This window comes from Varanus komodoensis, unplaced genomic scaffold (genome assembly GCF_004798865.1).
Source record: "Varanus komodoensis strain SLA01 unplaced genomic scaffold, ASM479886v1 scaffold5, whole genome shotgun sequence".
In the NCBI taxonomy this organism is placed as follows: domain Eukaryota; kingdom Metazoa; phylum Chordata; class Lepidosauria; order Squamata; family Varanidae; genus Varanus; species Varanus komodoensis.
The window spans coordinates 37,347,618-37,374,261 of NW_025336087.1; the positions used below are offsets into that span (position 1 = coordinate 37,347,618).

The 26,644-nt window shown below is 37.8% G+C and overlaps 1 protein-coding gene across 7 annotated transcripts in view; it reads left to right on the top strand.

The window, feature by feature from the left end:
- Window positions 1–26,644, top strand: part of ADAMTS19 (ADAM metallopeptidase with thrombospondin type 1 motif 19) — a 106,457-nt gene that overhangs the window by 13,866 nt on the left and 65,947 nt on the right. For 3 of the 7 annotated variants that reach the window (XM_044446853.1, XM_044446855.1, XM_044446856.1), the window contains 4 exons: window positions 874–957; window positions 4,072–4,229; window positions 12,913–12,956; window positions 24,844–24,949. In XM_044446853.1, coding sequence (XP_044302788.1) covers window positions 874–957; window positions 4,072–4,229; window positions 12,913–12,956; window positions 24,844–24,949 — 392 coding nt within the window. Of the gene's footprint in view, window positions 1–873; window positions 966–4,071; window positions 4,230–12,912; window positions 12,957–24,843; window positions 24,950–26,644 lie in introns of all 7 variants that reach the window. The other 4 variants (XM_044446860.1, XM_044446858.1, XM_044446859.1 and 1 more) reach the window with 4 other exon arrangements.

Here is a 26,644-nt window from a genome sequence, read left to right on the forward strand (position 1 = left end):
GTCATAAGGACAAGTAGCCTGAAGAGAAACAGAATTAATATGCTTCTTGATGACCCTGTCACACACAACCTTTTAGTCCATGAGTCTACTCTGAAGCTAAACCTAGCACCTGGTGGACTTAACTGGGAGAAAACTAACTCCTTCTCTTTGCCCACCCAGGTCTTAATAATGTATGAGAATTTTTTTTACTATTCAATCATAGATGAGGAAGGTGTTATTCTTCCATTTAAATGCAGCATCTGGAAATCTGAGAAAGGGAATAGCCAGCCAGCAAACCCACCTCCCAGTGACATATCACACTATACTGCTCTTCTGTGCTGCTATGCCAGCTTGTTTAAGAAGCAGGAATAACTGTTCAGTTGACATCAAACAACCCTAGATTAGGGGCTGGTAAATGGTAAGAACCCAGTGCACCTTCTGTAGAGAATGTCTCTATTTGTTTGACTGTGGCCTCTGTCTGGAGATTTTGATCTTTTCCACTGTGGACTCATTGAATAATCCAGTATGATAATCATTGGAAAGTTCAGGGGGAAAAGACTAACAGCACATTCTTTTAATATAGAATTCTTTATGTGCTGTGATGGTGAACATGATCTTCTAATTTCAACAAAGAAGGGGATTTGTGTGCAAAAATTAAGATAAGCTCCCTGCACCCAAGCAAACGAGGAAGCTGTTCCAAAGACATGGAAACTGTGCAGTGGTGCTCTTGTGCCCAGACCAGACAGTATAGGAGGGAGGGAAAAAAGTGAACTCACTAGAACAACTTGGTAGATAACAAAATTAATGATCAGGTTGTCATCATTTTATTATTTTTAGCATATTTAGTTTTCTATTAACATTACACCTTCTTTCTTTCCTCTTTCTTGTCCTTAGGTGTTTAACCTTTTTCAGCACAAGAGCCTTGGAGTTCAAGTGAACCTTCGAGTGACCAAGCTTGTTCTCCTTCATGAGACTCCAGTAAGAAAGTACTGCATTTATCCTTTCCATGTAAAGATTTTTTTTAGAGTAGACAATTCTACAGTTCCAAGACATGCAGTAGGCAAAGATGCATAGCTAGGCTGGAGCTGAAAGGCAGAGGGTACATTTTGCTGCAACTTTTAAGCACCTCTGTGCTTGATGGTTGTTTTAGAAGCAACTATTTATTTCAAAGGATGCATTTTACCCCAGATTGTCTTATTTTCTTCTCAGTGATATTGCTATGTCTCCAAATCTGATTGACTAGAGGAGGAGACTCCTAGGAAGATAAATACACATTTAAATAAAAAAACCAGTGGAAATAAGGCCATGATCCATATGAACTATGGATTTTCAGGACAGACTATCTTTCAATGCAGCTGCCTTTGAAAAGTGTTCTGAACTTCAGCTGGTCCAGAATGCTATGGCCAGGGGACTTCCTTGCTATCTTTTGTTTCTGTGTTCATTTATTTATTACATTTCTGTACCAACAAATAGCCAAATCTTTCTAGGTGGTTCATGGCTTTAAGCTCACAGCATACAGCATGATAAAGCATAATATAAAGCTTTCTTTTATGAGAGCCTGCATGGCATGTTGGTTAGAGTGTTGGACTGGGTATCCAGGAGATAACTCTCAACTAACCTACCTCACAAGGAGCAAAATGGAGTGAAGGATCACAGTGTAAGCCATCTTGGATTCCTTGCAAGGCAGGATATAAATGCAATGTAATAATATAATAACAATAGTAGTAGTAGTAGTACAATAGGAAACTAAAGTAAAAACTAGCAATAATGTAAAGATTTAAAAATACAATAATAGACTGAAAAACAGCCAAAACTGAAGAACTAAAATGTCTGGGAGAATAATACAGACTCACCTTGCACTGTACAGTTAACAACATAGGCACTAGGTAAACATCTCTGGGGAGCCCATTCCACTGCCAGAGTTTCACAATTGAAAAGCCTTGATGGGGATATCCAGAGTAGGGCCTCTAAGACAGTATATGAGCAGCTATAAACTACAGAGGCCTCTTCTTCAGATAACCTGGCCCCAAGCTGTTTAAGGCTTTGAAATTTAATGCAAGCACTATGAATGGGAACTGCAAACAGAATGGAAACCAGGGCAAGTTCAAAACACTGGTTTCACCTTGACCCGTCCCACTTAACTATCTTGCTGCCCTATTTTGGGCAAGTTTAATTTTCAGAGATGTGGTTACCCATATGGATAACTGTTGTTAGGCTATTTCTGTCCAGTTGGTATGTGGGATTCAGGATCCATCCTCAAACAAAGAACCTGTTCCTTTATAGGGAGTGCAGGTCCTCACTGCTAAAACAAGTTGAATGTCACATAGACAGGTGGACAGCTTGCTACCAATCCGTTCCTAGAAACAAATGAAATTGCTGGTTGTGACCTATAAGCTGTATGTAACTTTGAACCAGGCAACCTGAAAGAGAGAGAGGTAGCAGAATGTCCACCTGACTATTCAATATTCAACTTGTTTTAGGAGTGAGGAGTTTCTCACTGCAGTCCGTCTGAAGCACTGGTCCCCAACCCTTTCTAGCAATGCACTGCTAGAAAATGTTTGATTTTATGTTTGCACCCCCTAGAAAAGTAATATAACATTTGAAGATGAAGAAGCAAAATTTCTAGTTTTTGAACCACATATAGCACTGTGAGTGAACAAATTGAACTAAAAAGATTCAGTGCATAGTAATTTTAATTCAGTGCATAAAATTTAAATATAAATCGAGCAATTAGAAAAAAACGTAAACAGTAAAATCAATCCCAACTGCGAACATAACATTCAATGACTTCTTTGTTCCTGCTTCTTATTCACAATTTTGTAAAAATGTGGAACTTTCTAGCTGTTTGCGATCTGCAAGTCTGCCTCTGGCTTCAGGCAATTCCTAGATTTTGTCTTGATTGACAAAAGAGAACTATATCAAAATGCAAACCAAATAATAATAAATGATGTTTTTATTGAATTAATTTTTGGCAAAAAATGTCAGCCATCCTCTTGGTTGCACCTCCTGAAATGTCATCTTTCACCCAGTTGGGAACCCCTGTTTGAAAGGAACAGGTTCTTAGTCTTTCAGATAGCCGATATGAGATTTCCCGGGTTTTAAGTCCTTCAGAGTGGCTCCTGAGTTGATTCTGCAATTATCAGATGCATGTTTGGTGGGGATGCCAAAGAAGGTCTCTTTGGTGGCGCCTCAGACTGGAAATCCCTGCAAAGAGAGGCTATGTTTTCTTCTTCTGTGTTGTCCTTCCACTTCCAGAAGATGCTGAAGGGTTTTTCAAATGGCTCTCTTGTTGCATTTTAACTTGTTTGTGTTTAAGCTATGTTTTAATTAGGTTTTTTTTAATATTGGCTTTATTGATAACCATCTTGAGTGCCATTTTTCATTGAAAGATGGGATGTAAATTTAATCAATACATAAAATTGTCTGATATTACATTATAATCTGCCCACTGTTGTCACCATAAGTTCTGTCTGGAGACTACCATTGCTTTCTGAAGCTATATGTGTACTTCATTGTGAACACGAATTAACCTTGTGTTCACATCTGCGAAGTTTTCTTGTTCTGTTCTGTTGCCACAGCTTTGAATGCGCAGTAGGAAATAGCACGCTAATGTTAGGAAGGCAATGCAGAAACTATAACAATTCTGGCATTGAAGTATACGAGACTCTCAAACTAGGATATAATTTAAAGTGAATGATACCTGAATATCCACTTAAATCTCTGCAACTCTTTATAGGTATGCAGAACAATCTGTGTATGAATTTTAAAATAATCTAAATCAGGTCAAATAGCTCTATAAACAGTATGTTTTGTTTACCTAGATTACCTTATGGAAATCAAAATATCTGAGCAATCAAATGTTTACATAAGTAGACTTCTATTTACATAGCTTTGCTGTAAGCTGGAGCATTATAGTAGTTTTAATGCAATGCATGCTTGAAATCAAGTTTGTGGTTTAGCAGGTGACAGGTAGATATTTATACCGAGACAAAATTCTCAATTATTATAAATATAATTTAAAGGGGAAGTTTTTTGTTATAAAAAACTATACAGAGTCCTACCTTACAGTAAACTAAGCATTACAACTTCCAGACAGACATGTACATTGGACATCATGGTGAAAAAATGCTGGAGAGTTTTTGCAAATGGCAGCATGAAGAATTTGGTAAGAAAAATGACATCCATGTAGAGATGTCAACAAGCTGGGGTGAAGACGTGTCACCAGTGGATGCAGCCATATTAATCACCAGGTAAATGTATGTTTTAGTTATGTTAATGGCAGATGGTTATGTTAATGACAGACCTTTTCAAAGTTCTGTAGGTGCTGTGGCTGGTATCCAGTTAGATCTTCCTGTCATGGAAGTGCCCCTCTCAGTGGAACCAGGAGAGGGCAATTCCTCCTTTTCTGGAACTTTCTCCCTCATATTCTTAGACTTTCTCTGGAAGGTTGGAGGACAGTCTAGATCAGCTTATATGGAGGGCATAGGAGCCTACAGGAGTGAGGAGAGGAGGAAAAGCTCCTTTTATGCAGTCAGACTTCAGCTGGTGTGTTGTAGGGATTCCACCTTCCAATATCTCAATCTGTGATAAAATCCTCATAATCCTCCTGAGGCAAGAGAAGGCAGAAATGACTGAAAGGAGAGGAGATGTCAAAAGATTCATGGAGGATAATTTATCGCCTAGTGTGTTCTGAGAATTCTAACTATTCCTCAGGGCCAACCCTGTTTCATTTCTTTTCCTGCATACTATCTCAATTTGTGTGTGTTTTTTAAAGGACTTGAATATGATATGTGACAATTTGCAAAATATTTGTAATACTATATTATCTATGGCAGTCTATATAGAACACATTAACAGCAGTAAATTTACAGTCATGAAGGTCAAGGGCTAAAATTCTTTATTTTGACCATAAGTGGTTGGTGTATGTCATTCTGGAGAAAAATTGGTGGTCATTCTCTAGCATCTAATTCATTTAGTCAATCGCCATTTCTATTTCCCTTGCTTGAGGGAAGATCCCCCTTCTCAACCCAACTAATTAAATGATTCCAGATGAGAATTGAGTTTAAATTCGTATTGCACAGGTATTCCAGGGAATGCAAGTTTTCAACCTTCTCCCTGCTGTGATTGAAAGGCATTTTTGGCTTGCCATTGCTTCAAACTTTCTTTTCCTTTAGATCACAAAAGCTCCTAGCAGTACCTTTTTACATTAATTTTTTTTCATAAACACATGACTTGTTTTAGAGGTTGTTTGACTCACACTAGATTGTTGTACTGTGAAATTTACCAGGGCAATTTTCTAATGGCTGTTCAGCGCAACTGTGGAGGCACAGTGGAAATCCCCCCCCCCCCGCCATTTGCTTCTCGATCTTGCTAGTGACTGGCCTTCTGCCAGTGCTGAAGGTGGACTTTGGGAGGATAACATTTGTTTCTTAGCTTATTTTCAATTTTTAGAAGCACTAAAAACATGCAAATGGGATTATATTTTAAAAGTTGGTCCCTTATAATTTCATAGGGCTTGGTTTGGTTTATTTGGGTTTTTTTCTTTTTTGGAGGGTCAATCCCTTGTAGGGTACACAAGTTAGCAGTTCAAGCTCTCTGATGCAAGGCAAACTGCAAGTAAGCTAATTAGCACAAAGTTGTCAGGAAACAGTAGCCTATCTGTCAAAAGACAAAAAGGTGGAAAAAGAAGCTGCATCAAAAGAGGTCTGAGACATTATCACCCCATTGGCAATGTGATTCTCTTGACTTTTAAGCACTGAACTGAAAGATCTTAGTGCCCTCCATATTTTCAACACTTGTCCCAAGCCCTCTTATTGACCATCTTCTTTTCAGAGCAGTTACTGCAGGAGCACAAATTTAGCCCCATTTACTTCCCAGATATTAATTGTATATTTCTGTGTTTCTTTTAGACCTGTGAGTGGACTGCAATAATTGTACCAATGAGTGCAGTCCAGGAGTGCACCAATAAGTGCTCAGCTGAAAGGAGCTGGTTAAAGGTGGTGAGGTTTATCTCCATTTTCTGAAGTAATTGGAGAACACGGAGAAGTGTCGAAAATGTGGAAGATACTGAAAACTGTTCAGCTATTAAGAATGAGAGGATTATATATGAAGTGGCTGATATTGCTGCCACTCCCTTTTGGTGCTTTCCTGCTTTTGCCTCATTTGCCAGTGCTTTTCAATTGACAGCAAGGCAAATGACTGCAGGCGACTGTACCAATTTAGCTTACAGTCTGGCTGTTGTCTCACTTTGACAACTGAAACAGACAATAGAATTGACCACACAAGTTTATACATACTGGATAGCTGTAATTTTATTGTAAGCCATTCTGCGACATTTGTAGGGTATGGGATAGAAAAGTTTTTAATAAATAAATATACATACATACATAAGGGTGACTTCACCGTCTGTGGTTTCCTGAACTTTTTTTTTTTTTTTTTAAATACAGTTTTTGGGGCTGAAAAAACATGACCCCAATTTTTCATTTATGAGGCCTGGGGAAAAGAAAATGCAGTGATTGGAGTGGGTAGAGGGTCTGTCTTTGAGTACACTGGATTTTAAGCTGGAGCTGGCCGGAGGACTGAAGGGGAAGGAATAGGAGAATAATTTACAGTGATTCCAATCATCTCTTGGATGCAAAGTTCAGTGAACAATCAGCCCATATTTGCAGGGTACCTGACATGAAAACCTGCTAAAATGAGTTGGTCAAAAGTTTGCTCTATTGAAAGATAGATCAGTGGTAACTGATCAAGGTTGAGATAGTCTTATATCAGGACATGGGCTCTACTTGAAAGGATGTAACCGCAAGTGGGCTTTCAACATCAATGGGAGTTGCTGAAGATAGCAAACCTTTTGGCATTAAAAAACTAAAATATCTCTATTTCTTAGACCCGAATTATTCCAAGCAAATGACAAAAGTAGCTTCACCAAGTAAAGGGATTGTTTGTATTTCTTTCATGACAGCAGTAACAGCTCATCAAAATAAAGGGAAAAAAGGCAAATTGATTACATGATATAATTCTGTCATTAAGGTTCCATTAAATACTATTGAATTTAGTGGGCTGGATGCCTTAATGAGAATACATGGAATTGTACTGTGATTTAAGAGTTATACAAAGTTTGGGTACTTCTTGTTTTGAAGAAACTCTCACATCAAATCAACAGAACAATGGGTTTTGCTAATCCTGAGCATTACCTTGTCATATGGAATCCTCTTGTAGCTTTCATAGAGATAAAACTTGCTTGCTAGTTGCGAAGTCGCATCCGACCCATCCCAACCCCATGGACAACACTCCTTCAGGCCTTCCTGTCCTCTACCATCCTCTGGAATCCACTTAAGATCACACCCACTGCTTCAGTGACTCAATCTAGCCACCTTGTCCTATGCCGTTCCCTTCTTCTTTTGCCATCAGCATTAGGGTCTTCTCCAGTGAGTCCTTCCTTCTCATTAGGTGGCCAAAGTATTTGAGTTTCATCTTCAGTATCTGGCCTTCTAAAGAGCAGTCAGGGTTGATCTCCTCTAAGGCTTGACTCATTTTATCTCCTTGCGGTCCAAGGGACTCACAGGAGTCTTCTCCAGCACCACAGTTCAATGGCCTCAATTCTTCGACCCTCAGTAAAGCCCCAACTTTTATTTTGTGTCTTCTTATTGAATTTTCATTTTCAATCTATGATAAATGCTTTTCTTGTCCTAAATGCCAATCATATAGTGATGGTGCTAGGAAGTTTAAGATGAAGCGTATTTTAGATTAATTTAAAATATTACATATCTCACTTTAATGTGTATTCTCCTAATTGTTCTTATTACTTAAATTGCAAGTAAAGTTATAAAAAGACAGCTTAATTTAAGTAGCTATTTTAAGTTCTATGAAAACTTTCCCACTAAAACCAGATTGGAGAGTTTTTGAGTTTAATTCTTATCTGCTGTATTTTCTTGTCATTTGCTGTGTGATCCCCCTTCACATACCTTGCTATTTTATTTGTTTCTTTGAAAAGATACTTGCATAATAGTAGGCTTTATTTTGAGGAGCTAAATACTTAAGCTTTGCATTGCCCCAAGGACTTCTTCCAGTCTTGTATTTCATAGGTTTCAAAGTTTATGACTAAAGTATAATTTATGGAAATGACAGACTAGTAGTTGCCCATTCTTGCCTCAGATTCTTTTCTGCCATTAGTCACCTCATTTAAGCTCAAAAAATCTCTCATAAATCTCTTAAAAGTTTTACTGTACTCCCACTTGAATAAAGGTCTGTTAGCCCCTCTATAAGCTTAGTAATTCACTTGTAAAAGATGTAGACTTTGCCTGATAGTAAAAGAGACCTTTTACTGTCTTATTGTGGCTTTAGACTTCTTATATGAGACTAATCTAGAGCCATAACTGGTAGGACCTTAAATGATAAGACAGTTTATTTTGCTCTGTCATTGAACTGAGAATTTGGAAATGCATATCTAAAGTAGGTGTGTGTTAAATATGAGCATAGCAATAATCTGGAATTTGACAGTCTTAGAATGGATCTCTCTGAGAGAGGGCAGGGGAAGGGAGATAGATCCTTATGAGCCTATATTTCAAACTGAGAACATGAAGTAAGCAAATTTTAAGTTCGCAATAGTGAATGAAGTTTATTGCTTTCAGTCAAAAGGTTGGAAGCATAGTGAATGATCAATTATAGCAAAATTTTCTAGCAAAGTGTGACCTATAACAGTGGGAACAGCTTCTTCTGCATCTAGACTGTGTAATTATCATCCTAAATTTGATCTATGTAAGCATGTACTGTTAATAAGATAACAACATACTTTGTAGCATAAAACAGAGCTTATTTAGTATTTCAGTAGGTATGACTGTGCATAGGTGAACTATAACCATTCATTTAAATGTGTTCTGGGTAGAACATGCCCACTTAGACAGTACGAGAAATCCAGTTCTGAGTTCAGCTTTTCCCCTTCCTCTGTTGTTTTAAGCAGAGAAGGCAACCAACAGAGCGATGCTCTATTCAAAGGACAAAGATGATATACAGAAAAATTCCGCAGATTGTAAGTCGAGCTGTTTCACATCAGGTGTGTCCTGTAATGAGGAAATTATCCAGTTTACATTGAGCAACACCTTGTATGAAGAGGTGGGCAGTAGCTTGTATACAGAATACAGAAAGGACAGAAAAGGTAGTATGTCAGGTAGCTAGAAGTTGAAACACTAGGTGAAATTAAGTATTTCACCTAGTAGGGGAAAGAGCTAGGGACAGTAAAGTTCCAGGAAGGTAGAAAAGAGAGGGGAAGGGAAATTAGCATCTATTGACTGTATGTGTGTGTCTTTCTGCAAAATGTTCTGCAGCAGGTGTATATTTATGCCTTACATACTGAAATTAAATGTATATTTAAATATGCTTCCAGGCTTTTGTGATATTTTTACCATCAGTTCACTGGTCTTTTAGAGAAGTTAAGATAGTACCAAATCCCCTTGAAGGATTTATAAATGCTGAATACTTACATCCTTTAATTGTCCTGTGTAGCAGTGAGGAAGCAAATAAATAATGAATCATTTATAGATGCATTCAGAGTATCATAAACTTTTACTGAACAGTCTAGCCTCAAAGGAATACATTCCTTATTCTTGGAAATTAGGGAATGTTTTACATTTGTTTCAATGCAAAACAGGATGCAAGTGTACTTCACCATTGCCAAGACTTTAACAGTTCTATTTCCCTAAACTCTCATAATCAAACTTTTGAAAGTATATTTCAACTAGGACAAAAGTGAATCCAAATGAAAGCATCAATTTGCTCATAGTCTAAATAGTTAAGATGTATACATATTGACAAGTATGCTTTTTTGAGCTTAATATTGAATATTGTATCTCCTCATTCTTGAAACACATATTATTAATATTTAATATTAATAACAGTTACATAACTGTTGCTTAATATTTTCCAGGCTTGCATACATCAGACCTTAGGTATCACATTTGCTAATATTGTTGCATAAACAGAATTGGTCTCTTGCAGTATGTACTTCCGACAAATAATGACATATTGTCAGCTGGTACACTGAGAACTATCATAGAGATTAAAAAAAAAGGATACCTCTACTCTTCCATATTTATTCATACTGCTCCTTTCATGAAACTAACTTTTAGCTGAACAGGGATGAAGCAAAATAGAACCCCCAAAGGCTGCCTAAGGTTCACAGTAAATAATGGAAAGGGATCCAATAGGCTGAGAGAGATTTTCCCCTAAGAATGTCGTAAATATCATGTGAGTGTTAATAGATGAATTAATCTTTCCTCCCCTTAATAACACCTAGAGAAGTACAGCAAAAATATGTAAACAGTTCTTTGGAACTGGTGCAACCACATTAAAAATGACCAAGCTTCCCTATCCCAGTCTGCGGATAGAGTGGACCCTACTCAGCTTGATTTATCAGCTCACTTTCCTATTCATTTCAGGTAGTTCTCCTGGGAGAAAAGATAGTGGCCCTGCATTTGTTCTTCTGAGGGCTAAACTAGCCTTCTTCTCAAGATGTTTTTGAATTTGACTCCCATCTGTGCCATTCAGTACAGCCAATTGTCAGGAAAGCTGGGAGTTTCCATGCATGACATCTGGAGGGCACAAAGTAGGAAGCCTGGTTTCATTTGTGGACGGAGTTGAAGTCCCCAGTTTAAATCCTCACCTGTGTAGGAGAATGCCTGAAAAAGCCCCCCAGAGCACTGCCAAGATGGAGTCTGTACAAGATGCTTTTATAATACATACACACAGTTTGGAGGGGGATGGAGGATCATGTGCATGATATGCTACAGGCACATTGGGGTAAAGCAGTAAGGATTGAAGGAAAACTGTCCTGGACCAGTAGACAATTAATATATCTATGAGTGTACCTCCAAACAGCAGGCCTACTAGCATTTCTGGGACGTACGTGGGCAGCAGGACTTGTAAAATGGATTCCTAATCAGGTCAGTCTTAAGTATGAAACTGTTTTCACAGCGTCAGGCTTTTAGCAGTCACATTATGGCAAAGTTTTTGCTCATTTTGTCTTGACAGTTTGTTTGGGTGGGGGGAAGTGGAGGAAGCCACCCTGTGGGAAGTGGTCTGTATTTGTACATCCTGAAAACCCACTTTGACTGGTTCCCCATAATGGTTGTCATGTGTACTGGGTTGTAGTGTGTGGCTGGCTATTCTCTTGGACTCTCGTTCACAAATATGACATGGCAACATGTATTAGGATCAACATTTCCTGGGAGGGGAGGACTAGATCTTCCTGAAATTCTATCTGCCTTCTTAGGGATGACTTTTTAAAAATGCTTATATGTTTCTTACATTGTATTGCATTAAATATGCTTGGTTGCAATTCCTAATAGATAAGAGAGAGACTTCCCAGATAAGTAAACCCTCAAAAGCTTTTCCTTTAGACAAGATAAACTGTCCTCCAACCAGTTCCTCACAAACAGGAACATATGCTGTCTCCTAAACACTTCTGCCTCTAGCTCTTCTTGCTTCTTTTGACTTCTTAGATAATTGAGATATTTCAGTGCCTATTTATTGAAGTTCAGTGAGACATAAAACAGGAACCAGAATTGAATTATGTATAGCTTCATTTTCTTATCAATTATGTGTGCTATGTTACATTTAAAAGTGCAGTGCATTTAGCTAATAATTGCATACTTACTATAGTTAGATTTTTTGGAACTGCAGGTGGCGCAGTGGTTTAAACCGCTGTGCTGCTGGGCTGGTAGATTGAAAGGTCGCCGGTTCGAATCTGCACAATGGGGTGAGTTTCCATTGCTCCATCCCAGCTCCTGCCAACCTTGCAGTTCGAAAGCATGCAAATGCAAGTAGATAACAAGGTACCACTTCGGTGGGCAGGTAACAGCATTCTGTGCACTTCGGTGTTTAGTCATGCTGGCCACATGACCACGGAGAATGTCTGCGGACAAACGCTGACTCCCTCGGCTAGGAAACGGAGATGAGCACCGCCCCCTAGAGTCAGGCAGGACTGGACTTAATGTCAAGGGGAAACCTTTACCTTTTCCTTTATAGTTAGTTTTAAATGTTTTTAAGTTACTTATAACAACATGAAAACACCAAATTATACACAATACAAATGACCTGAGATACATGGTATATCTTTCAATTTTCCCCTCAATTTTTATTTTTTCCAGGAAAAGCAACAACAATGGCTCTTAGTTCCATGCGTCCACGACATTTGCATTTTAGGATACTGTGGCCTCTAGAGATTGTCTGATATGCCATAAATACTGGGAATGCCTCTTCCAAGGTCAGGGACAGCACTCTGACCTTAGAAGGAAGAGCTGGAAATCTGCCTCTCCCCCCCCCCCCACAAACACACACCCATGCACACACAGAGAGTTGCAGCTTGTGAAGGAAGAATTTTGCTGGCTTGCTCTGAATTCGGAAAAGTGACATCTGAGAGGGAGAAAATGAGGCATTTCAATAGGCAGGAGGAGAAGTAAGCAGAGAGACTAGTTTAGGAGCCGTCCTCAGCATCTTTGCGTCTTTCTTCATGCCCTTCCAAAGCACTGTTGCCAGATAGGCTAAACAGCTAATCCAGCAAAACTGCAGGGTAGGAGGATGGGGAGGCAACTGTTACTTCTGCATCAATTCCTCCAATTCAGGGCCTTGTGGTCACTGAAGGTGCAGTAGACAGGACTGCGCATTTAACAGAGCAATGTGAGGTGCATCTGCTGAACTCTGATCCATTGAGTTCAGTGAGACATACTCAAAAATGTGTGCAAAGAATCTCAGGCCAAGTAGATTTAATCTTGAAAGTGTTTTTTGATTAATGTCAGGATTTCCTTTGGTATGCTTTTTAAAATGAGTGACTCTTGTTCTTTGTCAAGCCATTAATATATGTAGAAGTCTACATATTCATTGGTGATATAACAGCAATATTTTCTTAAGAGCTTGTCTTTTTCTGTCTCCCAATTTTAGGAAGGATTTCTGTGTACATAAAGATGAACCATGTGATACTGTTGGTAAGTGAAACAAAAAACAACAATCAAAACATTGATTATAAGACATTTAAAATAGAGCACTTTAGAGAAATGTACTAAATTGATTGAGTTATCTATGAATTTTAAACTAAATGCAAAAGATGTGGTGACCTGTTTTAATTCTGAGTATTGGAAAAGTATAAAATGACAACGTAACTGGCACTCTTGCAAATTAGCCATTGCTCAGAGTTTTCAAACTGGTTAGACTCAGTTGTGACTAAACCCCATGCCATTGTTTTCATCATAAACTAGGGTCCAGCTGGGAACTGGCTGCTGCTCCTCCTTCTAGCTTATCCTAGCTAGGTATCAGTGAGCAATGTGCTGGTGAATGTGACCTCATTCAGTTTTGATTTGTTCTTTCCTTGGTGTTAGCATGTAAAACAAAATAGAAATGGAACTCTTCATGTGACATCTGAAACCAGTTTCCTGGTTAGTTGCTCTCAAATAAGCCAGAATTCACAAGCCAATAGGGAATCCCCACTTTTTTTTGGGAGCAGCAGAACTGGAAGCAAAGTTTTCTTGTTGTCATTAGCCACCCATGCAGAAGGAGGAATGAAGTAGGAACAAGCTGGCTCTCTGTATTAGCATACTGCTCATTCACAGTAGAACAGGATAAATTAGCAGTTCTGGTTTGCTGTTAGGTGCAAATGTGGCTGTCTCAGTTTTCTTTCTCTTCCCCTGACTGTTTTATTTTCCTGCTCCATGAACTAATGATGTGAGAAGGAGAATAGGACATGCTTGGTGAAATAATTCTCTGTCATTAATTGTTAGCATTGCATATTATAATGAAAGTGTGAAGTTCCACTGTGGATGTGTGAAATCAAAGAAATACAATTTTTGATACATTAATGATTTAAATTTTGTTTTTCATTTTGTAATTCATTTCATGAATAAGCATGCATATTTTACAGCAGTCTGCATTAAACTGAATTGCAGTCATTTTACAACTAAATTACATATTGTTTTAGTCTGAAAGTGTTCTTAAGTTAGTATTTCAAGAAAAATGAGAACTATTCAGCATCGCTTTTGATGTATAATTTTAACAAAATCAGAATGGAACTTCTTTGCCTCTTCTGGTTCCATTGCATTCAGGGGACCCACTGCTTGCACAATTAGGTTTGGTGCCTCTAAAAATGATCCTAGAAAGAAAACGAAGCACTACTTCCAGGACAGGGCAGGTCAACAAATCCCTCATTTCCAGGCTCTGCTGACCTGTCCTATTTTGGAAATTATGGTTTTGATTTTGGGTTATTTTTAGAGACACACAAGTTCAGTAGCACAAGTAGTAGGTACTGCAAGCACATGGGTACACTAGGATACTATCTGTAAGTACGTACTCGATACTTGATACTAATCTGTAAGATATCATTGTGTGTAAAATGTAGATTTTGCTTGTTGCTCATGTTCCATAAAAACTTCAAATTTTACAAGGATGATCAATACAAACAAAATAAGGCAACTATTTCTTACTGCACTGAAACAAGAAGTGACCTACGAGAAATGGCTTCATAGAATTCTGAAGAAAATTGACTGAGTGTAAAAGAAGATCCTCCGTGCCACACAGCACATGGCATTTGGGGCACTGAGGAGTTTCAAAAACAGTTTGTGATGTGGCATGCAGGTCAAACAGAGAACTCACACATCTGACTGGGCATGCACAGGTAGCTTTTTTGATCCCATACACCTGTTAATTCAACCGTGTACCCTGGGGTCAATATATTGTTGCGAGATTTAGGAAGAGTTTTAATGAAGACAGGGAACATGTCAGCTTAACAGTTTAAATGTACGAGTTAAAATGGGAAAGTTCAAGGAGTGCATTGCTTTTGACTTCTCAGTTCTATGCTTTTGACTTCTCAGTTCTATGCTTCTTGTTCTTGTTCTCTCGCTCTAAAATGAATCACGTTGATAATCCATAAACATGCATGCTTCTTTTTGTTATTCACAGAAAACAATGTTGATCACCTTCATTAAGGTTTATAACATGTATGTTGAGTATGAGTAAAGCTTGCTTTTTAAAGTAAGAATTGATCCAAATTATTAAACTTAACATATAATTAAGTCAATTACAATAAACTATCCCAAAGTATTTTAGGCCACAATCTATTCTCATGATGGATGCAAATCTTTTTCTATGATAGATGCAATATCCCATACAATATCCTTTGATAGATGCATTTCTGATTTCCACAGGCTCAAAAATTGGGATTACCTAATTATCATTTTTGAGGATTTTGCAGACTAAAAAAATGAAACTGGACAGTTGAATTTATAAGTTAAATAGTCATTAAATATGACACAAGGCATATCCTTGCAAAGTATGACATAACAAATATTCATAGAACATTATTTATAGGGCAAAAGGAATAGGACATTCCAAGAATGTTTAATATGCTATAAATTATGATGTTCACCACAGGAAGTTAAAAGAAAAATCCTGAAGTAATGTCAGTGGAACAATTTAAAGCCATAGAGCAATTTACAGGGTTCACAAAATAAATTGCCTCTTCCTTGAAGTCCAGTACACACTCATATATGTACTTCAGGAAGGAGCAGTCATGAATATTATTATGAATGTACTCAAGTGTTTACTCAGATTCTATGATTTGATATCATATGAATGCTGGTGAAATAACCCCTACATTTAAAATCTGTATTCAGATTGTTTATATATATAAACACACACGCACACACACGCGCACACACGGATAGATATTCTGCTTTCAGAAAACTGTGTTGTCCTCAATGGATGAGAGCTAAGCATGGGATTAAATTTCCATTGAAACCATTTAGTTAATTAGCTTGGTTGGATTTTGTCCATATTGTGCCAATTGTTGGGAAATATAATATATCAATTTTATTGTGTTGGGAAATATAATATATCAATTTCACACTGCATCCAGTCCCTGTGATTTATTTTCTTAAGCAGAAAACATAATAATTTTCCACTTGGCTCAACAATTGGAATGCTGAAATTATTTTACCTTAAATAAATGACTACACATTTTTATATGACAATACTCCTTTTTGCTAGCAAGCAATATAATAAAGTAATGTTTTAAGGTGTTAATTGAAATTCAATTTTAAACATGAAGATTTAAGCCTTCTGACAACTCAAAAGACATACCAATAAAAAATTAAGAATTGAATTTTAGTTTCCTAAGTCCTAACTTTGAACTCTCTTGGAATTTGGGGCAGATTAAATTTTCTTGCAATTGGCAGTATATTTTACTTGGCTTGTCAAGTAAATCCAATGTCATGCAATGGAACTTCTCCCCTGCAGCCCTTGTGTGCCTTCCAAATTTGCTCTGGAAGGTCCCCTAACCCTCCAGAGCAGTTTCCATTCCACTGGCAGATGGTCAGAGCTGAATATAACCCTTTACATACTAAATACATTCATTTTGCTGGATCCAAATGAGATATAATACATATATTAGTAACATGATTAACTGGCAATGTGATTCTATACACATCTGCTCAGAACTGAGGGACTTCCTCCTAGTTAAGTGCCTATAGAATTGCAGCCTCAGTCAAAACAAAACTTATATGTTAAAACAGCAAGAGGGAAAATGTGGAACCCTCTGTAAGCCCACTGGTCAGAGGAAGGAGGAGTGATCCTCCAAGAACAGTGATTTTGACAGGAATAAAAGGAATCTGCTCATTATAATACGATCAATGTCCATTATTTTAAGATGGCTCAAAAGATAGCATGCTTGATGGTACTGGACACCAGAGAGGTTCAGGAGAATCAAGAGGGCTACACCCTCCCAGTCTGCCTAGGCTTTGAAGAAACCCATTTTTAATAATGCTTGTGTTTTAGATTGTAACATGAATGCTCTCATGGGTCTCTCTCATCTTTTCACTTGGTGTGGAATAAGAGGGCACTGTGTTGGCAAGAGCTACACAGTGGGTGCCATTTATCGAGGGAGAGGAGCTATTTATGTGCACGCTTGCAGAAAGTGTTCACACCAAAAGGAAATGGCTGTTGTGCTGCTAGAAAAAATAGATTTGAATCTCATTATTTATGGTAGATAAACTATATCTTGGTATATGCACGTCAGCAAACATATTCTACACAAATAAGTGTAACTGAAGGAGAAGCTAGAAAAATTCAGCCATGCAAAAAGTTCTACCCATACAAAATGCTGTTCCAAATTGGTAGGGAAACTTCTCATGCATGGGGTTTTTTTGCTTCTTCTTTTTACTTTTACTGGGAATATTTAAAATAACACATTAATTGTATAAAAGCACCCTAATGTCCAGTTCTTCTATGTCCTTTTAGATGGAAAAGTTCTGATGTAAGAACTGTACTATGTAAACTTCATGTGGATAAACATATTTCATCAACTGACCTGATAAGAAAACTGTACAAATTTTCAAGATGCAGAAGAAAGCTTAAAAGCCTGTTTTCTCTCTGGCATGAAAAATGTTTTCATATGCGGGTGATTTAAGACCAATATATCACGCATGAAGTTGACTTGGGACTGTCCCAACTGGTACTGCACCAAGTCAGAGGAGTAAGTGTGAACGTGGCCCTGACTGAGTCTTATTTGTTCCAAATAAGGTTAGAATTGCAACCTTAACTAGTTTTACTAGTTTTACCAACAAATGGCTAACATCCATTTATGATCTGAGACTCTAGCAGAGGTATTTTTAAGCTAAAATCCAAAATTAGGCTGTTTATTAAATTCATGTGAGAATGATCTTTAATAACAAGCAAATGCTTGAGGCTGCAATTGTATATCCGTATACCTGAGGAAAGCTCCAGTGAAGTTAATGGGACTTAATTCAAAGTAGACTGGTAGACGACTCTGTTGTAATTAATTCTCTGAATTTTCTACTCACATGCGTCTTTGTAGAATAGTCCCTTTCTATGCCCAGGTTTTAGCAAGTACTGATAAGATGTTGTACATTGAACATTCTAAATATACTGGTGCTTAGAAAATGTAAATGTAAACTTCAGATACATTATTCTGGGATATGCAATGAACAGATTAGATATTCCTGGTAAACAGTTCTTTACTGCTTAAATGTTGTATTGTTTTGCATCACTACACAAAGGTTCCTAATTAATTGGAGCCTAATATTTGGTACTGTATTCAGATAATTAAAATAAGGGAGTCATGTTAGATCCATACATGCTGAATAGAATTCTGATCAAGTTGGAATAAGGTGGAAGATAATAAAATTTTTCTCCTCCACTGCAGTGGGGAAATTCCACTGGATCTGATACCTCTCTGAAAGGAAGGAGCCTTTCTGATCATGGATTGGACTGCTGGATCCATCCCATTGTTTCATACTCTATTGTATGACGGTCTGCTTCATATAACTTGGAAAATAAAGCACACTTTCCAAGCTCATGAATGAATCAAGGAGCAACATAATATAAATTGTGAATTGTCTCAGAGAGAAGACATAAACAGGACAATATTCAATGCAACACTACTGTTAACAGGGCTTATATCACACAAGTGTGAGGGACAGCTAGTACAACACCAATAGCATTAGGTGCTATGATGGGTTTTCTGGGAAATCCTGTTGCACTAACCAATGTTGCTTGTATAGCACTAGAGATCCCTTGCAGTAATGCAATATAATATCTCTTAGTATTACTGTTACACTGGTACTACCCACACCTGTTTCCAGAAAGGTTTCTGGAGCTCATGTCTCTTTTTGTTTATTTTTAAGATTCAGTCCCTCATCAGCTCATCATAGCTTGTTGTAAGGAGCTCAAAACAGCAGCAGTATACTGAAATACTGAATCCTTTCAATTACGGCTCCTAAGCATGTTGACCTAAAGCCTTCTTTGATTTGTGAATGATAATAATGAAAATATTGTAAGATAGGGTGTGATGGCTGGAGTCATTCTGTGCAGCAAACCTTCCCCATACTATGAAGAATGCAGCATTTTCAAAACTAGCTTTAATGAAATGAAGAAATAAACATTCTTGTATTCAGAATTTTTTTGCCTTTACTTGGTAAAGGAGTTTCTGGCTTCTGTTGCAGCTGCATCAGATCACATGAAGAGGAATGTCATATGCTTGGATATCATCATGGCTTGAAATGGATAATGTGCACGTAATGTGTTCTTTGACTCAGCCCATCCCTTGGAAAAACTATAGTCAAAGGAACTATATTTTTAGTAGTGGGAAAGCTGCAAAGAACAGGCTGAGAGAACACAGAACAACACTAGAATGTAAGCCAGTTGTAAAGTACTTAGAACAAATCACAAGAGTTTACAAAATAGTTGTGACCTCTCCCAAATAATTTCCAGCTGCAGCTTTTAGACAGCACAACGACCATCGTTTGTATTTGTTTGCTTTGTAAGTTAAATGGCCAAATTTCCTTCATGCTCTAAACCCTAACTGAGCATGTATAAGAAAGACTGCTGGGCATGAATGTGTGTTACCAGATCTTACTAAAATTTTAAGTAATTGAAACAGGTACAGACTATTACCCTAAAAGACATGCTATTCTGTCTGCTTGATGAGCACTTCACTAAGAAAAATGTTACTGACACATTATTTCCTCTGTCTTCCTTTCTTTGAGTTAGAACTTCATCCACTGCTCTTCATCTGATAGTTGTTCAACTTCAAAGAAGGACTTCATGTCTAGAAGATAAAGTGTCTTTTCCTTTGTCTAACAAATTGCATATACAGAACCCTGGGATAAGACATGCATGCCAAAATGAGTCAAGATGTATCTAGGTTTACACGAAAAATGTGTAGCTTCTGGAGGTGTGGTGTGTGTGTGAATGTCAATATATATATATATTATTTCATCAACTTTGCTTGTTATATATTGTTTCATTTGTTTTACCTTGCCTTGTTGTTGTTGTTGTTGTTTTACAAATGAATGAACAAACTAAGATGAAATGAGCTACAGTCCATTAGCCCAAATAAAAAGTACATGAGAGTCTCTATAGCTAAATTCCCTACCTCTGTTCAAATGCTTGGCTATTCTTTCTTGAAATGGTACAACATCCTTTGCTGGTGATTCATCATTTAGGGTTGCAATCCTATACCCATTTACCTGAGTATAAACCTTACTGACCTCAGTGGGGCCTGTCTAGATATGCATAGGATTATGCTGTAAGTTACCAATAAATCATCAGTGTTCTTTCAGGTCATAGAATACTTTAAAAGAAGCATGTATCATTTATGTTTTAAGAAACAACAGTGTAGAAAGCTTTTTATCCTCCCCTTCTTCCCCCTTTCTCTAATGGGAAACACTTGGTGTTCTGAAAGAAAACCAATATTAGTTCCTTAGAAACGGAGCTGCAAGTCAAAGTTAATTTCCCCCAAGTCATGCTCTGAAGTATGTGTGTCTGAGAAATACTTGTATATAATTAAAAACAAAAACAACAGAAACACATGAATATAATACATATCATATTTGCTTTTTCAGTTGACAGCCTATTTCAAATACATTTGGGGGGACAAGTTGTGAAAATTTAAGCCTCATAGCTCTTCTGTTTTTTTCAACCTATTGAATTCACATGCAAAGCACTGAGTACAACATTCTAGCAAAATAACCATGATAAATTTCAGTAATTTTTACTAGTTAATGTTTATCATTAAAAATGGATGAGTCCATAATTTGAAGGAGTGTTAATTCTGTTTCAGACATGGTATGTGTTAGTCATTGTTTTTCTTTTAAATAGATGAGTAAAGGTATACTTTCAGACTTCATGAAATTAACCCAGGGCTTGTTAATACTGCATACACAGTGTGGAGTTAATTAGGCACAGTGTGGAGTTAATTTAAAGCCATCTAAAACTTTTTCCTCTCAATGACTGCTCTTTTGGTTTTGAAAAACTTTCTCGACTGGCATGGCAGTCTCTGCTTCCAGAATTAAGACTCATCTCCTGCACATCTTTTCCCCCAATTTTAACTGGGCTTTTGCCTTCTTGCCCCAACAGCTTAACATTTTCCTATCTCCAGTCCAACAACCGTTCCCTCTCTGTGTTCAAGTTTATTCAAATTATCCCTTTCCTACCAAAAATCTTTCCAGAGCTACTTTTCTTCCTTCCTTTTACCCCAATGCCTTGAGCATGTAGTATAGACTTACTGTACCTTGACCTCTAGGTCCTTTCTTTCCTTTCTCAGATTTCACTTGCCTCTTTCTGTACAACCTAGAATGCTCTCAGCAGGAATTTTCTTCACCAAATATGTAGTAAATTCTTCTTTATCATTATTTCCCTAAATCTACCTGTTTCTTTTGCCCATCTATTGGAATTATTCTCCCCTCCTTCATCTTCCATAGGCTAGTCTCCTCCTGGCTTTCTTCCAGCTTCTCATTTCTTATAGGTCCTATATAGGGCTTAGGAATGTAGATGCCTGGTCTCTTATCTCCAAGTCTGTGTGTAGGCAGCAGTTTTTCTGGGTTAGCAAAAGCACTAGTAGCAATAAACAGGAAATTGCAGGAAATGGCATCTCAGGAAAAGGAATCTCAACCTGTGTTGGACTTTTTCACTGGTTTTATTGAATGCTTACACTATAGCTACTGCATCTAGCAATCCGTCAGAGTAGCAGTCACAACAATCCCCATTTGTTCATGTATGGTGTGCTGAGACACTGACCTGGTTCACATGATATGACAACTTTTTTAGGATTATGTGATGGTTGTCTGATCCTGAAATATCCCCTTCCATCTGTATTTGAATGACATCACATGCCACAACTAAGTACTGTGCAAAATGGCCCTCGTGACCTCTAGAAATAAGTTAATCCATAGCAGATTGTTTTGATATGTGAGCAGGACCACTATTCCTTATCATTCCATCTTCAGCAGCCATCTTTCCATCCCTTCTACCCCTAGACTTTTCTCAAGACTTTTTTACCATGTCTGTTCTCACTTTGCCAACCACTGGATTTGACAAAAAAGACATATCCATGGAGTCAAAGGGCATGAGTTTCAAGAAATGACCTAGATAACCTTAGTTTGCAAGTTGTTAATTTTATACCCTGGAACAGAATGACATTCATTAAACAAGGTAGATCAGCAAATACCCAAAATAAGCCTTTTGAAACAATCATTCCTAAATGTTATCAGCGCTGGGAACTGGCAGCCCTCTATATATTGCTGGCTTTCAGTTCCCATCTGCCCCAACTATGGCGGCAAATGGTCAGAGAGAGTGGGAGTGTTGTACTTTTACATCATCTGGTGAACCACAAGTTCCTCACTTCTGTAAAGAGGAAATCAAGACCCTTCAGCAATGACCCAGTGTCACAATGCCTCCATTTTTTATTGATTGAAACCTAGCATTTTTGTGGCATAGTGGTCAATGTCCAAAGCAAAATCTATCCTGCTGCTAATCTAGGAAACTCTGTTACCCCAAGAACTGCTGTAGCACCATTTTTACAACGAGTGACAGCGAGCCATGTAAATCAGGCAAAGATAGTGATCTTTGAGGAACAGACCTTCTTTGTTATTGTGTTACTTTCTTCTCTGATGCTTAAGGATGACTAGTACATAAAATATCCAATGGCTCTGTAAATGTAAATGGAACTGTATAAGCTGCTTGTTTGTTTGTTTTATCCACTTATCTGTGTTTTTCAGGTTGTTATTGTACTTAGAAACAAATTTCAGTTATTGTTCTTACTAGTGAAATGTTTCATCATTCATTAAGATTGCAATCTTACCCACATTAATCTGAGTTCAGCTCCTATTGAGCTCATTGGGAGACACTCCCTAGAAACATGCATAGAATGTGGCTTATATATTTAGTACTGTTTCATGTTTTGGCATACAAAAACCACAAATTCTTTCAACCGCACTCCCCACTGCTGCTGTTTTTGTAAAAATTATCAGTGGAATGCTGCCACTGATATCAAGCAGTGATGTTTTGAGGGGAAATGTGTTAATTTGCAGTTCTGTAGAAAATCTATAAGATTGGCTGGCAAAGGTTTAGCCATTACAGAAGATCAATTGTTCACTCCCTCCTCTCTGGTAGATTTAACCTTGGAACTGTTCCAGCTGTGTTAATAAGCCACAGGAAGAAGCAGAGAACATATATGTATATTTAAAGAAAATCTTTTTCTTACCTAACACTGTGATGGCTAAGCAGAAGCAGCTGCTTGCTTGAAGCCAGTTTCTGTTTCTTAACACATGAAATTAATAACAAAGGACAAGACTTGAAACTAGTTCACAACTGGTAGTTGGCTGATTTACATTCAGTAGCGACTGTTTGATGTGGCTTTCAAGTCCAAGGTCAACTTTGTTTAATAAAGAATAAAGTAATAAATACTGATTTCATTTAATATTTTGCTTACATTTAGATTCCAGAAGGGCAATTTCTTCTAAAAAAGTTAGTGAAGATGTCAGAATCATCTCAATTTTTTTTAACGTGAACAGTTAGGCACCCAGTAATAATGCAACGGGTTAGTAGCTGACTGCAGTTTGTCAATGGTAACACAACTTTGAAAAAAATATAAAAAAATTACAAGTCAGAGAAACCATCAAAGACTAGGAGTTGAGGCTCAGACCATGTTCAGTCTCCAAAGGAGAATGTAACTTCCTGTTTAGAGTGAAGGAGCTGATCACAAGTTTCCTCCCTTGGAAACCCAGGATTTAAACAAATCCTGGGGAGTTGTGACATCCAGTTTAGGCCAGTGTCTTAAAATGGAATGTGAGAGGCAGTTACTCAAACAGAGCTCTACAAGCTGCCGTTCAGGTTTCAGGTTGCAGCTAGAACTGTCCCGAGGACCTCCAGGATAAAGAAACATACAATGCTTGCTCCCCTATTTTTGAATATTTAAAATCCAGTTGAAGAGTTCTGAAATACTCTAACTCTTATGCCATCTTTGGTGGCATTTTTGCTGTTCTGATAGTGGTAGTATACTAATAAGGGTTTTGGGTTTTTCTTACAACATCATTGTGCTTTTTATATTAAAAAGCAAACAGGGAAGGCTTCAGGGACCTTACAGGCAGCAGCATGTTTTCATATAATTTATTTATTTAAAACATTTCTATGCTGCCCCATTCGCCAAAGCCTCAGGGCGGCTCACAACATAAATTGAAATATAATACATTAAAAATATAAAACAAATATATTAACAATATAAAATAAGTCGCCCTGGCCAGATAAAATAAGCAAATAATATTAACAATTAAAATGATGTTTAAATAAAAAGGTTTGTTGTGATTATGTCATTTTGCCAGGTTGGTTCATGTACATTGTACCTGTGGTCTTCCTTGCCCAAGCACCAAACTTTTATATTCTGGTCAGCTTCCTCTACAGTTTTGTATGATTCCACATCCAGAAATTGGTAGATACAAAAATCAGCTGCTGAATTCCTGCTGGAAGAGAAACTGCCTTTTAAAAAACATACTTAGATTTTCATACCCACATAAACATTCAACAACCTCTTTTTCTAGAGTTCAACAAAAAATAAACTAAGGGCCATTTGGGAAAGATATTTGCTGTACTACCATGATTAGTTTGTTCCCTGTTTGCATGTTCACATATGTTGCACTATACCTAAACATCATTTCAGACTGATGCTTTTGCATTGCATTTTCCAAGCACTAGAATTAGGTTTGTAACTGGGAAAATGCAGCATGGAATTCAATGATTTAAATGATCTAAAGCATTTATACAATCAGTCATGCATTTTGTGAACCCATTTCTTTAGCTTATATTTATATTTCTTCAGAGGCAGTATGCTTGTTCATCATATAGCTAACCTGGGCTGGATTGTGCCCCCAGATGGAGAAAGTCTAGGTTCAGCAACAAGATGGCAAGTCATTTACACACTTATGTGGGACTCATCCCTTGCTGCACTTTGCCTTTTATATAAAATCAATAAAAGTTGATGATGATGATGATATGAAGCACAGTGTGATTCATAGTGATTGCTGTGTTTTCTAGGTATAGCATATCTGAATGGGATGTGCAGCGAAAAAAGGAAATGTATAATTGCAGAGGACAATGGCCTGAATCTTGCATTTACTATTGCCCATGAGATGGGCCACAAGTAAGTAAATGAAACAAACATTAACTAACTTTATGTTGTTATGCAGTCAACTGAGAGTAAACTCAAGTTAAGGTTTGACTATTTGATACTGGGAATATGGTATTCATATGTAAACGTTTAATTTTCTTCCCTCATCCCAGTCAGATTTCTTGTAATAATAGTGAGAACTGTTTAATATCTGATTATTGAGTAAAACTTTTAATAAGAGAACTATAAAATATAACCTTTGTATGAAAGGATGAAGTGTACGTCAATGAATAATTTAATAGAATAGTTGTAAGGGACTAAGAGGGATGCAGATGGCACAGTGGTTTAAACTGCTGAGCTGCTGGGCTGGTTGATCGAAAGGTCGCCGGTTTGAATCTGCACAACGGGGTGAGTTCCCATTGCTCCGTCGCAGCTCCTGCCAACCTTGCAGTTCGAAAGCATGCAAATGCAAGTACATGAAAAGGTACCATTTCAGTGGGCAGGTAACAGCGTTCCGTGCACTTCGGTGTTCAGTCATGCCGGCCACATGACCACAGAGACGGTCTGCGGACAAACGCTGGCTCCCTCGGCTAGGAAACGGAGATGAGCACCGCTCCCTAGAGTCAGGCATGACTGGACTTTGATGTCAGGGGGAAACCTTTACCTTTACCTTTAAGGGGCTAAGGGGTAAAGGAAGAACAAATGAAATGGTTGTCAACTAGGTCAGAAATACACTAGTGTTCAGACCACATCAGGGCTTCCTGAGCAAATGTTAATGATCAGGAAAGTTGATGTTGGGGTAGAAGGTATACCAAGCTAGATAGTTTAGAGAAGTTCAAATTTTTAAACAGGGGGCCAGTTCACTGTCCCTCAGACTGTTGGGGGGCCGGACTATAGTTTGAAAAAAATATGAATGAATTTCTATGCATACTGCACATTAAAAATTAATTAAAATTAAAATTAATTAATTTTAAAATTAATTAAAATTTAAAATAATTAAAATTAATTAAATTTTTAAAATTAATTAATATTTTAAAAATAATTAAAAATGTTTGCTCCAGCCCAATGTTGTTGGGCTGTAGCAGAAGCCCAAGATGAGGTGGGGAAGAGCATGTCCATATTCAAGGGACATAGCTACAATGTCCGTGATCATGCTGGGGGGGAAGACGGACGTGATCGTGCTTGTACAGGGAAGACAGGCATGATCGCGGCCATCTCCCCCCCCCCCACCAAGCACGACCGCAATCGCAGCCGTCTTCTCTGCATGAGCATGCCTGTGATCGCGGCCATCTTCCCACTGAATATGCCTGTGCCGGTTCAGAGGTTTTGGACCAGCTTGGAGATCATTTTCTCAGAGCAAGTCCAAAACCTCTGAGGCAGGCTGGATAAATGGGCATGACGGGCTGGATCCAGCCCATAGGCTGTAGTTTGAGGCCCCCTGGTTTAGAGGTTTCGATGCCACAACTAGCACTTTAAATTAATATTGGAAGCATCCTGAAAACCAGAGCTGCTTGGCCAGAATTAGAATAACATGCACCTTAAAGCTCATACTGTTAATTATCAGTCCCCTGTTCTAGAGCAGATGAAAATTCCCAACCGTTTTAAGGTTCATCCCAGGAAGACTGTAGTGTAAAAGTCAGTCTGTGTAGACAGTCAATCTGTGTAGTCACTACAGACTATAGTGTAATAGTCAGGCAAAAATATTGTTAACCAAAAATACTGATGTCT